The sequence below is a fragment of the Beta vulgaris genome, chromosome 3 (assembly GCF_026745355.1).
Source record: "Beta vulgaris subsp. vulgaris cultivar EL10 chromosome 3, EL10.2, whole genome shotgun sequence".
Lineage (NCBI taxonomy): Eukaryota > Viridiplantae > Streptophyta > Magnoliopsida > Caryophyllales > Amaranthaceae > Beta > Beta vulgaris.
Genome location: NC_079204.1, coordinates 5,139,210 through 5,153,051, shown reverse-complemented (window position 1 = coordinate 5,153,051; position 13,842 = coordinate 5,139,210). Strand labels below are relative to the sequence as shown.

The window sequence follows — 13,842 nt, the reverse complement described above, 5'->3', positions numbered from 1 at the left end:
ATTTAGGGACTAGTTTAACCTATTTCATGACCAGCTTAATCTATTCAGTAATGACTAGGGATGGCAATCCAGTCCGAATCCGACCCTAGTCCGATCCGATCCGAAGGAAAAAATTCGAGTTGACTCCGAAAAAGTAATCCGACTCCGACTCCGTTTAAAAAGTCCGACTTCGAGTCGGAGGAGGGTCAGAGTCAGATCTCAAAAATAATCCGACTCCGACTTTTAGTCAATCAATCCTTTTTTTTATTTATGTTAATGTATTATTTATGTATAAACTGACTTCGACTTTCATCCAATTATATTATATATGATTTTCCCATTGAAGAAATTAAAAATAATAATAATATTTTGATTATTTGTACTATATAAGATTTCCATATGATTATTAGAATAAATTGTAATGATTAAATTATTGTATTATAGAAGACTATTCTATTATAAAAAATGGGTAAAAAATAAGTCGGATCAGATTCGGAGTCGGAGTCGGATGCCCGGGTTATACGTCATGTCGGAGTCGGATTTTCGGAGTTGGATGTCGGAGTCGGACTCAAATTTAAAATCCGACTTCCTGTAGGGTCGGAGTCGAATTATGCATAATACGGTCCAAGTCCGACCCGTTGCCATCCCTAGTAATGACTAATGACATTATTTAACCCATTTAGTAACTAGTTTAATCCGTTCGATAAGAAAGTCGAGATATTTTTTAAAAAATTATGTTGTAATTCGAGAATCAATAAGAAAACAAAGAAAGGAGAAGAGATGAGATGACTAGGATAGTGTTGGGTTAGAGTAAAATGGGTTGGATTTGTTAGAAAAATTAAAGTTTGAATTTGTCTAATTTTATATGAAAATTAGAACGTATATTCAAATAATTTTGGATTTTCAGGTGTCTGGTATACATTTTTTTTTGTTTAACCTAAAAAACAAAGACAAAAAAAATGTTTCTTTGTTACATAAGTTCATCAATTATGGCCATGGATTCAAGTACTCTATAACCTAATGAAAATAAAATTAGACAATTTGCGGCGTAAAAATCAGATTCAAATACATAAATACATTCAATGCATGCTTCAAATTATAAAAACATGAATAAAAGTCTTCCAAACTCTCTAAAAGGCAATAAAGGTATCTTATATTGACACCAAACTCTCCACATTGTGGTGATGATATCTTGTAGGAGCACCGTTGACGGTTCATTTCTGAAATGTACAAACTTTATACATCAAGTGTCATTATTGTAAATAAATGTTACTAACATTAAGTCGTACTATGAACTACATATTAAGTCGTGATTTTCATTTTTTAAAAAATTTATTAAAAAAATCACAATATAGTATTTAACCTATATAACTTAATATTTATAACATTTTATATACAAAAATGATATTTAATGTTGAAAGTTTTTACATCTACAATCTGGATAAGTCGGCATTTTTTCTTATATGTTTTTTTTAACAATCAAAGTATCCATCACTGATAGCCGTATCTAATCTCCTAACCCTAGATGCTCCACTTAAGGTAAAGGGCCGGTCAAGAACTTCTTTCCATTCCAAAATATTAAGGATCGAACCCACAAGGCCACAACCAATCCATCAAGGAACAAGGTGACGAACTACTATTTCCTCTTACATGTTTGCTCTCCTCTCTCTCCCCCACACTCTCTGGCAAAGTCGAATTATAAAACTGCAATAACACCCAAGCAACGAAACTACGAAAGCGCCATTTTTGCGTAGTACCTGAAACTGTTTTCCATCATACAGTGGAAGCACAGCTAGTAGATTGTTCTTCTCAATCCACTCAATTGTAAGTTGATTTTATTCTACAACTTCATATCTAATTAATTTTTTTAATTAAGCCTAAAGTTGGGTTTTTTATTGTGAAGTTTATGTTTTCTACTTTTGCAGTTAAATTTTTCTGGGTTTACTATCTAATTTAGCTTTGATTCAATTCAATTTTACTGCGTCTTCTTTGTTTGTTATATTTAATTTTCCTGCTCTAATATTTGGTGATGTTGCATTTTGTTGTTGTTTTGACATTATGCTTATTCAAGTTATTATTCAAGTTATTTAGTTATTTGTGGGTCGTTTTTACATTTATTGTTATGATGTGGGGAAATGCTAGAGTGTGGAAGATGAAGATGATTAGAAGAGATTGTATTGAATTGCAAATTGTAATTTACGAATTGGACTATGTTAGGTGTGTTTTTGTTTCATGTAATCGATTTATTTGCTTTGATTTTTGAATCCCCATTTTAAAGTTTCTCGAATCCGCAATGAGTTAAAGCTTGAGGAATTGCTTTATTGTTTAGATGATGGGATTTGGGAGTTATTGTTTATCTGGCTCCATTGTCCATGTATGCATCACCAACTGAGCTTCAATGAAAATGGGATAACATAATTTAAATAATTGCTCAATCTGAATTTGTCCTGACAAGTTGATATAATCTTTTGCTTGGCAGGTCTTTATTCTTGAGTATGATCGGCTGCGAATTTCCCCTAATTTAGACGGGAAAAACGGAATTTCAGGCTAGATATAGCATAATCATCCCTGAGCAGAAGTTTTTCGTTGTAAACCGTTATAGTCAAGGCAACATTAGTGTTCAACATACCACTTAGATATGAGATCTTTCCTTATTTGGTGTAATTGGGGATAGCAAAATGAAAGCATTTACTTCATTTTACAGACGTACTATACTGTCCCGGCACACAAATTTGGATTTTTCTGCTATGATCCCAAATGCAGGGTGCAGTAGAACTTTGTGTTTGACCTCTATATGCTCAGAGACGCAAGAGTTGGTAGATTACTTGGATAGACTAAAGAATTTTGAGAGATCAGGAGTACCAGAAAATGCTGGCACTGAAACTGATGATGGCTTTGATTTGGGTCGTATGAAGCGCTTGATGGACCGCCTTGGAAATCCACAATCAAAGTACAAGGTTCTTTTTCCCGCCTATCTTTAAGCAGTTGTTACTTGTTATGTATTGATGTAGTAGATCTTTATCTCACAATACCATGAATATTGTTACTTTATTAGCGATTATGCTTCTTTCGCTATTTCTTTTTTTGGGTAATAAAAGCATTTCGTTCATTAGTTAGCACTAGTGTCTAGAGCATAATGTTCACAGAGTTGTTCACTGCATTAGAGTTTACGAACAGATACATGATTTAAATTCGACTTCTTGTCAAAGGCGAATTGTTTAATGCATCCTAGAGGTGGATGATTCAAAATACATCTTTTTATGAGGCATGCCTCATACCTTCCTTGTCAATGTTCTCGTGATTATCTTCTGAATCGGTACATCTTTTATTCAGCTTCTAGTCTCAATAATCAAATTAGGCTTTTTTTTTAGGAAAGAGTACTAGTTGGGTTTTTTTTTCTAATTTTTTTTAATCCCATCCAGCATCATAGACTCATAATGATCTAAAATTGTTACCTTAACATTTTCATTTTTTTTTTGTAGTCGTGGTGTGCATAAATTTGCTGACATGCCGTTAAAAATGATTTTGAAGATAAAAATGGATATCAATGCAAATTATATGAATTTATGGTGTGTATGGATCTATATGATGACGAAAGCATACTTTCCTACCATCAGGCTTTTGCTGTCTTTGTAGTTTCCCAAAATGGAAATTATTACTTTTTGTGGGTCTCATGATTTATTTGCCTTCTGATCTAAAGATGTGGTTTGGCTGCCTAATACTTGATTCAGATAGTTCATGTTGCTGGGACCAAAGGCAAGGGCTCAACTGCTGCATTCTTGTCTAATATTTTGCGAGCAGAGGGATATCGTGTGGGTTGCTATACAAGGTATGGTTTATTGTTTTCTGTTGCATCTAGGTGAATTTATTTAATCCAGTGCATTTCTTTGTTTGTAGATAGACCATAGCCCATTCAGTCGAGCAATTGTAGCACTTAGAGTTTTTCTTGAAAATTCTTTTATATCAATCTTATATGAATCAAGCATTATAACTTTTTATTAAGGCTCCAAAGATATCCGTATAATGTCAAATTTTGTGTGAAATATGTTGAGATCAAATAATTAACATTTTCACAAGTTATGCTCAGGTTCCCCATCTCTAGCTAAATTTTCCTCACCATTGATCTCCCTGTTTGTACAGCCCTCATATCCGAACTATTAGGGAGCGTTTGTCTGTGGGAACACAAAATGAGCCAGTACCAGCAGATATGTTGTACTCTCTTTTTCTTAGGATCAGGAAGTTCCTTGACCAGGCCGTCGCTCATGAGTCTGGACTGCTAAGTCATTTTGAGGTATTTACTTGTGTTATAGTATGTCAAAAGTTATTAGAAAAAGGTAGACTTTTGTGGGGAAGGAACCTATTTCTCTTCAGTGGCGATTGAGTATAGGATAAATATTGTAAGACTTATGTTCAAGTCTTTCTCGATATAAGTTTTGTTTCTACCGTGCTAATATTAGAAACTCTATATACATTAATATGCTTATAATAATTTTACCTTCAGTAATCAGATTTTAGCTAATCAGTAGAGCACTTGAGCTCCGTGCCTTCCACCATGAGGCTGGGTTTACAAATTTGGTGTGCCCCAGTAGTTCAAGGTAGTTACCCCTTGTTTTGCCGTAGTAAAGACTGGGTTAGGGCTCTCTTTACCTACCTTATCACCTCCCCTCTCCAGGCTCGACTGAAACAGTTTCTTGCACTTTGGAGGCAATCGTGTAATAGTTGATCCATTGAGATCTGAGTGGATTGTCCACCTTAAGACATACCCTTTCAGTGACCTATTTTGTGGCTAAGCAAATATCATCCTATTAGAGACTGGGTGAGGGCTCTCCTTACCTACTTTATCATTTCTCCCTTGGGGACATCTAAAACAGTCTATTGCCTTGGTTTGGAGGGTGGATTGTGTAAAAGCTGATCCTTTGAGTGGATTGGCTGCTTGAAGACATATTCTCCATGACTCATTGTGTGGTTAAGAAACTAGAATTTCCTTTAGTTATTATTAATTCTTGTTTCTCATGCTGTAGAAACCATTCTTCACTGCATTACTTGGTATCTTCCTAGTGTTTTGGCCTTGTATATTTTATCCATGACACAGGTTTAATAAGGAAAATGGACATTAAGAGTGACAACTGACAAGTACTTGTATTATTTTGGATGTGGCATTTTATCTTTTTGTACAGCTGTAATAAGCTTGAGTTGCATTACAATTTTCTTCTCTCTAATGAGTATTGAAAAACTTACAGGTCCTTACAGCTATAGCATTTACTCTATTTGCTGATCAGAATGTTGACATTGCAGTTATCGAGGTAATTTCTTAGCTCTGCAGTTTTCATGCACACATTTATTTATTTTAACGTGTTTACCTGTGCAAGTATTTTTTTCTTGACTATGTGGGCTAATGGCAGGCCGGTTTAGGAGGAGCACGTGATGCTACAAACATAATATCAAGTTCTGAGCTTGCTGCAGCGGTGATAACAACTATAGGAAGGGAACATCTGGCTGCTCTTGGGGGTTCCTTGGAAAGCATAGCATTGGCAAAGTCAGGGATCATCAAACATGGCTGCCCAGTTTAGCGCTTCTTCCTTCGTTGTACTTACCTATACAAGAGGAATGAACATGATTAGTGACATGTTTTAGTATTTATTAGTAAGCATCAATCCAGGATCTAAAGTATGTTTCTGTGCAATTTGGATTCTGTAAAATGCAGAATGGAGTTTAGCTTCGATCTGAAGTTAGTTATGAGTTTGGGATGTTTGTGGCAGTCCTTGGCAGTTTTAAACATCCATGTTATCTGCATGTGTGCTCAATATTTTTGAGCCTTTTTCGGACTTTGTTATCTTGCATGCTAGTGGCTGTGGGAAATCTTAGAGATGATAAGCTTGTTACCAAGCGCTGCAAAATTTGGCTTTTACGAGTGTGACTTCAGTATCTGAGAAGCAAGATCTTTGTTTATAGATTGCTGTTGTGCTATCTGATGATCTCTTCGTTTCTTACCTGTTTGCTAATGTTTATGCTATGTTCTTGACCTAGTACTTGGTTCAACTTCTCAGGTAATTCTTGGGGGGCCATTTCTTCCTCACATTGAACAAATTATGCGCGATAAAGCTCTATCAAATTGTTCACCGGTGGTATCTGCGTGTGACTTTGGAAACAGAAGCGTCATGAATGGTCTTGGCATCATCAATGGTGAACCACACCAAACTTGTGATATACGGCTTCATATTGAGAAGGACATGCCATTAGTATGCACTCCACTGACAGATGCCCGTGCTTGATCTTCGCTGTTGCGTGTGTACTTCTTTAAGTGTTTATGTCTATTAACTAAATCATATGGTTTGTTTCATGTAGTACATTAATCTGAAGGATGTGAATATATCTATGATTGGGTATCACCAACTTCAGAATGCTGTGACTGCAACTTGTGCTGCATTATGCCTCCGTAATCAGGGTGAGAATTTACTTTCATATTTCTATTTTTTCTTGTCTTTTCCTTTCTTTCTGTAGTTTCAGTTATACATGAATTATGTAGCCAACAGTTCTGTTTTCAAGTATGTCAGAGATCATCTTGTTTGATGATATCTTAGTCAGATCTTTGCTAAGGTGTAAATAAATGTCCCTTTTTTTGTGGTATTGGTACCTGCAAACTATTTACTCTAGGACTTGCACAAACATGTTACTTAGATCACCCCAAAATCCCAAATATTCTGGATTATAGGTTTATAAAGTTTCTATTTTGATTAGTGTTGCTTGCTTTTGTCTTTTTGCCTTATTACTTGTCTGCATTTTATTTTTTGGGGTTGGAATTGGGGGGGGGGGGGGGAGATGGGTTGTACTGGAGAGAGGAGCGCAGCATTCTGCAAATGGGGTTTGAATCTCTGCCTCATGCTGTCATGTATCTAGTATGTGGTTGGAGTGCCACTTTTCTTCCACTTAATTTTGTTTACCCTTATTAGATCTGTTGTTGTGTCAGGGTGGAGAATTGCTGATGGATCCATTCGTAGTGGGTTGGAGAGCACACAATTGCTTGGGAGAAGCCAGTTTTTGAAGAAAGAGGAAACTGAGGCGCTAGGACTTCCTGGATCAATGGCATTGCTTGATGGAGGTTTATTTGTTGTAGTCTTCCCCGCTTATGAAGTCTGTGAAATAATAATAGTTGTAGGCAGTACTCGAATTACTCTATCATTAGTGGAGTTCAGGAAGTTCTGTTTGCCATGCCTTGCTACTGATTAAGGGTTTCCAAGAGAAGCAAGAACTGCATGGCAGCTTGCTGAACTTGCATTCATAAAGACATGGCATGAAGGAGTTCCATTGGTAATGAATATTAAAAATGACACGATCTTACTAACAGTATCCAATGTGGAAATGAATATTGGACATAGTTGATGTAGTAAGATAATTAAGCTTATTATCTTGGAAGCCACTTCTTGGTTTAAGGGTCATTCAGATTGTTCTATAATCTTACTAACAGCTTCCAGTGTACTTATTTTTTTCTTTTTTGTTTGTGAATTCAGCCCACACCCAAGAATCTGCTAAAGCATTGGCAAATACAATTTCTACGGTATGCCAAAACTCTAGGTTGGTCCTTGTGGTTGCAATGGCAAGTGACAAAGATCACAGTGGTTTTGCCAAGGAACTCCTTATGGGTTAGTCTCTTATATCCCTGTAGATGGATGGATTCCAACTTGATTGAGATTGATGGCTTACAAATGAAAGTTGGACGCCAAATTATTTATCTTTTAAGCTTTTGCATTCAGGTTATGTTTTATTATTAGTTAAGATTCTGATGGATTTATCTGGGAAGGTTTCTTTTTGTTTTCAATGGAACTGACAATGTTGTTAAAGGTTTTATTGTGCCTGTGGTTTTCTGTTCATGTTCAACTTTCAAATTCTTACTGGAGGGCCCAAAAGTGGACTATCAAATAATTAAGTGCCTGTTAGGTATATTGCAAGTTTTGAATCTTTGCTTTTAAGATTTCAAGAGTCATGTAATAGAAAGTATATAATTGACTCAAAAGTAGGGATGCTCATTCTAGTCATGTAATATTAGAAACAGGCAAAATTTTCGGGTTTTCATATTTCGGTTCTTGTGTTTTTTTTTTTTTAAAAAAAAAAGAGACTGGAAACAAAACGAGATAACAAACAAGCCTTTACATGTTTGATATCTAAGGCCTAGTAAATTGACAAAATTGTCACTAAACTAAGTAAATACTAATGCAGGGTCAAAGGACAGAGAAAAGACTTACCTTTTGATGATCTAATTAAGTGTTGGATAATAACATTGTTAGCTATCTAGCCTTACTCAATTTTTATGTTTCAGGCCTACATTTCGAAGCTGTTTTCCTGACAGAAGTAGATATTGCAGGAGATAAATCCCGAAGTGCATCTGCGTTATTTTTGAAAGATGTATGGACAAAAACATGCAAGGAACTTGGTACCGAATATATTTACAAAGATAGTGTTGAATATCTAAAACAATTAGATGCATCGGTTCATTCTATTGGAAAATCAAACAAAATGACCATCACTGCTGAAAGTTCAATAACAAATTGCTTGAAGGCTGGTAATAGAATTCTCAAAGCAAGAGTTGGAGAACAACCAGGTATAGTTGTAGTTACTGGATCTTTACATATTGTTTCGTCTATGTTAGCAACTATTCAGGCTAAGTTTCCATGAAGAATGGGTATCTTATTAGCTTCATTTTGCTGTCCTTTTCAAATCTGTGATGCGATGTTAAATTGTTTTGTAAGTTTAAATAGATGCTACTAATGTTATATTATTATTCTTGAAACCTCTATAAATTACTTTTTTTCAGCTTATTGAACAGTTGTGAAATGAACAATTGTTTTAACAAGATCTTCAGTTATTCAAATTTCCCCCTTAGAGACTACAATTGCAGTTGTATTGACGTTGATCCAGAAACACTGGCCATAAAAAGTACTTCATATTCAAACGTTTATATTTAAGACATTAGTTAACATAAGGATTTATCTTGAGACAAATGCTACTGATGTTACTGTGCTATTTACATCTAGTTAGATCTTCAATATTTTGAGATTAAACTTGTCTTCATGTTTTGGCATTAGGCTACATTTTCTATGGAGGTAAAGTGCCAGAATTGCAATTTGCTCAAAAGTAATTTATTTTTACTAGAGCTAGATCATGATGATAGTCTAGTATTTTCTATGCTACGTAAACTCTTTGTTTTACCTCAAGTACCCTTGTTAGATCCTTGACACTCTGACATGGGTATGGGCACTTCGACATGTCATTTTGGGCGAAAATCATAAAAGTAAATAGTCTAGCTGGACAGTTGGACACTTGCAAGGTTTGAAACGAGGATCTGCGTCTGATACTCTGATTCCATTCATTTTTTAACATTTGGGTTTGGGTCTTGTGATGTTTTGATTGCCTTATCATACAGCACTGTAGAGCATGGAAGGACTAAAAATATTTCAGGATCTATAATGTTAAAACAAGTTGTCCTGCTCCCCAGAATTTGCTGAGTGCAATTATTGCTAAGTGCAGTTTGTATGATTCATAGTTGGAAAATTTATTTCCATGGATACTATATTTTTTCTTTTACAAGAGTTTTTAACTTTTTACAAGGCACGCCTTTAATTTGTCTGACTAGGCCCCTGTTATTATTTTTTTTCACTTCAGTTTAGTTAGTTTAGTTTCATTACAATTTCAGTTCAGTTCAGTTCAGACATTCTCTCATCTTCAGTTTTCTCTCCGTCCAAAAGAACGGGGCCTAGATCCTCTATAGCTACTAATATGTCACTGCACCCTTTTGTCTAATTAGTTTTAGAAGATATTGGTGGTTCTGTTATCACTGTGTTAACATCAGTAGTTGCAGTATTCTCATTTATCTCATTTGATGCCCTTTTAAAGTGAGGAGAGAAACTTAAATTTAACTTTCCGACAAACTCTTATACTATTCAATTTCAATCTTTGAGAGTTCAACTGTACTTCATATTTGTTTTCACTGCATGTTTGTCTTACTCTTTTTCTGTGTTTCTATTCATTTTGTCAGTCATTAGTACTTGCTGGTGCAAGACCCTTTAATTAAAAATGACGTATCAAGTACAGATTTTACTGTCTTGCTTGGGTTTATTTCTTTCAAACCTCCAGACAGTGGAGAAATTCTGATCTTCTAGGGTTTGAACTCGGGGTCATCGGAAATGGAGCTCATTGGCTAGCTTTTTCGTTGTGTTGTTCACCCAGCCAGATGCTTCATCTGTCGGTCCCTTTTTATCGAGGGTCTGGGTGTGGATGTGGAGTAGGTTGTGCATCAAGTTAAAGAGTCTTAGACACCTTGGACTGATGCATGTTTGGTATGATATATATTTACTTGTTTGAAACGAATACAAGAAACCAGTATGTTACATGTTGTTTGGTTTGATGGGTGGTCATTATTTCCACCAGTTATTACTCTCCTCAAACCCACATTATATTACCCTCTTCAACATACTTTCAAGTATATCCTTTCCACGACGGAACCAAATACCATATGAAGATAACAAGTTATGTTATCATTCATTTCGTTTATAGGTTTCTTCCCGTTCCATTCCATGATTTGAACCAAACATGCACTAAGCCGAAACAAGAACATGGTTGTCTGAAAGTAGCCACATTGTAACTTTGAGGCCAATACCGTTATACGCGATCCTTAAATTTGCCATAGTTGTAATTGTGATATCTCATATGTGTATGTGTTAATATCTGGGAATTTATTGTATGAATCAAATTTTAATATCCACTTGGGGTGCAAAAGAGTGAAAGGATTATAATTTTGTTTCTAGTGTCTTGTATTGAATCACATTTAACCATGTAGCCCTCCAGTATTGATGTTTAGTTATTGCAGTCACAGTTTTCATAAGTTAATATTTTTTGGCAGCCGCAAGTTGCAGCAGCAGATGTCACTATCTAGTTGAATGTGGTGACATTGTCATGTTGCAATTTCTGACATTGATATAGCAGATGATGTATACATGTCTTTTTTGAATTGTATGGACTGTATACTAAATGCACCCTTCCTTCAGCAGCATGAGCCACCTTTGAAATAAAGAGATTCAGTTAGCGAGTGATAGTTCTTTAGTTATGGGATTAATCAGGAGGCAGTAGATGTATGGAGTTGGCTGTGGTTAATAGTGGCAATTGGCTTGTTCGGGTCGAGTTTGGGTCTGTTCCTTTTCTGGTTCTTCTATTATGATCCTCCTTTCGGGAGTTCGTCATCTTTATTGAAAAATGATATTGTAGTACTTTTGTAGAAATGACATTGAAAAATTGATACGTACAGAAATAATTCATAACTTTTAAGGACATGTATAAAAATGACACTAACACTTGAAAAATGACTCTCAAAGCTCAAAGATTGATATCGAAGTTTTGATAAATGAACGTAAAAAACACTTGAATAATGACACTTATAGAATAATACAATATATTTGCAAGATTCCACCCGAATATGAAGTAGTGACTTGAATAGTGACAATTATGGCCTGTTTGGTAGTTGGATATAAATGGTGGTAAGAAGAATGAGTTTATGTGTAAATTTGTGAAGAATCATTGTCCATTCCCATAGTACTGTTAATTTATCTTAAAGTGTTCACTTTCATTCTTGAATTTTCATTTCCATCTAATACCACCTTGTAGGTGGTAATGAGTGGGTAATAAAAATTGCTTCCTCTTGGAGACAAAAACACAAGTTTAGGGGTGAGATAGATTGCCCATAGAAAATAAATGCATCCCCATGAAGATTTTAAGAGTGCTTTCCTAATAATATTTTACTTATATTTCATTTCCATCATCGCAATTTATTAACGACTATCAAACGAGCCGTTAAGGGATTGGAGTTTATTCTCATTTTACATTTTTGGGTTGAAGTTGAGTAGATAGTCATGTCAGCTTTGTTAGGTTTAGTTGTAGTAACATGTCTGAAGGAATTTTGGGTTTAAATTCTGAGAGGGCAAAGACGCAAAGGGGAACCAGTTACCCCATATTTAGGAGAGTATGCTCCCTTTATATTTTGTTCTGAGAATAAATTATGCTATTACTTTCCCCATATTTGAGGTCAAATATACATGCACTTGTATGCGGAGCTGTATGCATTCACATACATGAGCACCAGTGCACCAGTACACCAGTGCACCAGTACACTCCCCCGTGCATAGGGTGCATGTTTTATGGTTTCACACATCTCTATGCTCTTGGATACTGTAAAGAAGTGTTTAGGGTTTAATTGCTTGCCTTTTTTTGTTGATCTTAATCATAATATAGTACATCAAAGTAGGAAACCATATAAACAAAAGACTCTATACATAAGGAAACATATTCTATACAATATTTCCTAACAGTTACACCGTGTAATAAGCACTACCCATTACATTCCTTTCGTTCCAAACATAACGTTAATCTCGGGAAAAAGCCGAAATTATATCAATCAGTTAAAGTCTTACAAAGTAATTCATGTGGCTTAAGCTTCTTATTAATCAAACTCCCACAAGCCACAACAACGTATGTAAAACTTGTATACAACGGTACAGTATATGCATTGTCTGTAACTATGAAGCAAGGCTCCTTTATGACATCCACTTTAAAGTGATTTGAAGAAACTAATCCTATGCATGATGTACACAAGATCCTTAGAACAAAAAAGAGGGGACAAATGCTATTTGTCTAACAAGGCAATTGAGCCAAAAAAAAGATTTAGACTAGTTTACAGTAGTAGATCATAACTTTTTAAGCTCAGATTTTGAATATATATTGAAACAAATTTGACAACATATGTATATGTAAATATATTGTATTTTATATGGTTAAAAAGCACGTAAGTAGTACAGAAATCAAAGCGTTAGAAATAAAAAAGAACCATAGAAGTAGTTTATGTATCTATATCTACTCTTGTAGCCTGGGATCCTCCATCTCACTCATTCTACAAATTAAACTTCGATGGTTCGGTTCGTGATTTGGATGCAGCTACCGGTGTCATCATCTGTAATCATGATGACTATCTTCTTCACACCAAAGACTTTAATCTTGGCCACACTTCGGTCCTTATTGCCGAAGCCATTGCGCTGCAGCAATGTATCAAGTTAGCTCTACAATCGGGTCTTCACAACATCATCATTGAAGGGGATAACCTCTTAGTCATCAACGTCACTAATAATATTTGCTCCCCTCGAAAGATTGCTAATATTATTGCTGATTGTAAGCTCATGCTCACTCAGTTTGCCTCTTGCCAAGTCAGACATGTATTCAAAGAAGCAAATCGCGTTGTTGATTATATATCCAATGTAGGGCACCTAGTAATATATAGTTTTGATATTTCTCCTTGTAATAACTCTTCTCTTACTTTCATTCTTATATCCGACACGTTAGGTCTTCCCCTCACGTTCAGGGTAGCCTAATGTTCTTTTCTTACCTTTCAAAACAAATATATACATACATGATACCTTTGAAAGTTGGGGTAGTTGGAAGAGTGCACGCACAATTTGATCAAAGTGCAGTAGATTTGTGTATACATTCATTCATGTTAATTACATACAACCACTACTTCACCTTCACTGGCGAAATTTGCTGTCTGCATCTTTGATGTTAATCGATCATAAGTTACTATAACTTGATGTAGCAGTAAATTGTAAGGGAAGCTGCTTTAATTTCCACCATGATAGTAACTCCTCCTCCTTCATGTCACCCTAATACTCTTTTTTTGGGGCTAACATAGTTAAATGCAGCTGTCTTTTACCATCATCATTGCCATTTTTATGTGCTCTTTCTGCATGCTGTTTTCTTAACTAACATTCTGCCATTACTCAGATACTGTGAAATTTAGTGAATAGAGCTGTACTCTTGTGTGTTGTGTGT

At 35.4% G+C, this 13,842-nt stretch overlaps 1 protein-coding gene across 3 annotated transcripts; it reads left to right on the top strand.

The window, feature by feature from the left end:
* Positions 1–1,577: 1,577 nt before the first annotated feature.
* On the top strand, positions 1,578–8,792 carry LOC104888294 (dihydrofolate synthetase). Of its 3 annotated transcripts, none has more exons than XM_010673217.4 (11): positions 1,578–1,803; positions 2,459–2,936; positions 3,711–3,808; positions 4,120–4,270; positions 5,220–5,282; positions 5,382–5,543; positions 6,027–6,218; positions 6,325–6,424; positions 6,947–7,078; positions 7,488–7,619; positions 8,339–8,792. In XM_010673217.4, the coding sequence occupies exons 2-11, from the start codon at positions 2,658–2,660 to the stop codon at positions 8,647–8,649; spliced, it is 1,620 nt and encodes a 539-aa protein (XP_010671519.1). In that variant the 5' UTR covers positions 1,578–1,803; positions 2,459–2,657; the 3' UTR covers positions 8,650–8,792. The 3 variants fall into 3 exon arrangements, with proteins under 3 accessions (XP_010671519.1, XP_010671517.1, XP_048496840.1); XM_010673215.3 differs by having other exon boundaries at positions 1,579–1,803; positions 8,294–8,792; XM_048640883.2 differs by lacking the exon at positions 1,578–1,803 and adding an exon at positions 3,462–3,548 and having other exon boundaries at positions 2,795–2,936; positions 8,294–8,792.
* Positions 8,793–13,842: the final 5,050 nt, after the last annotated feature.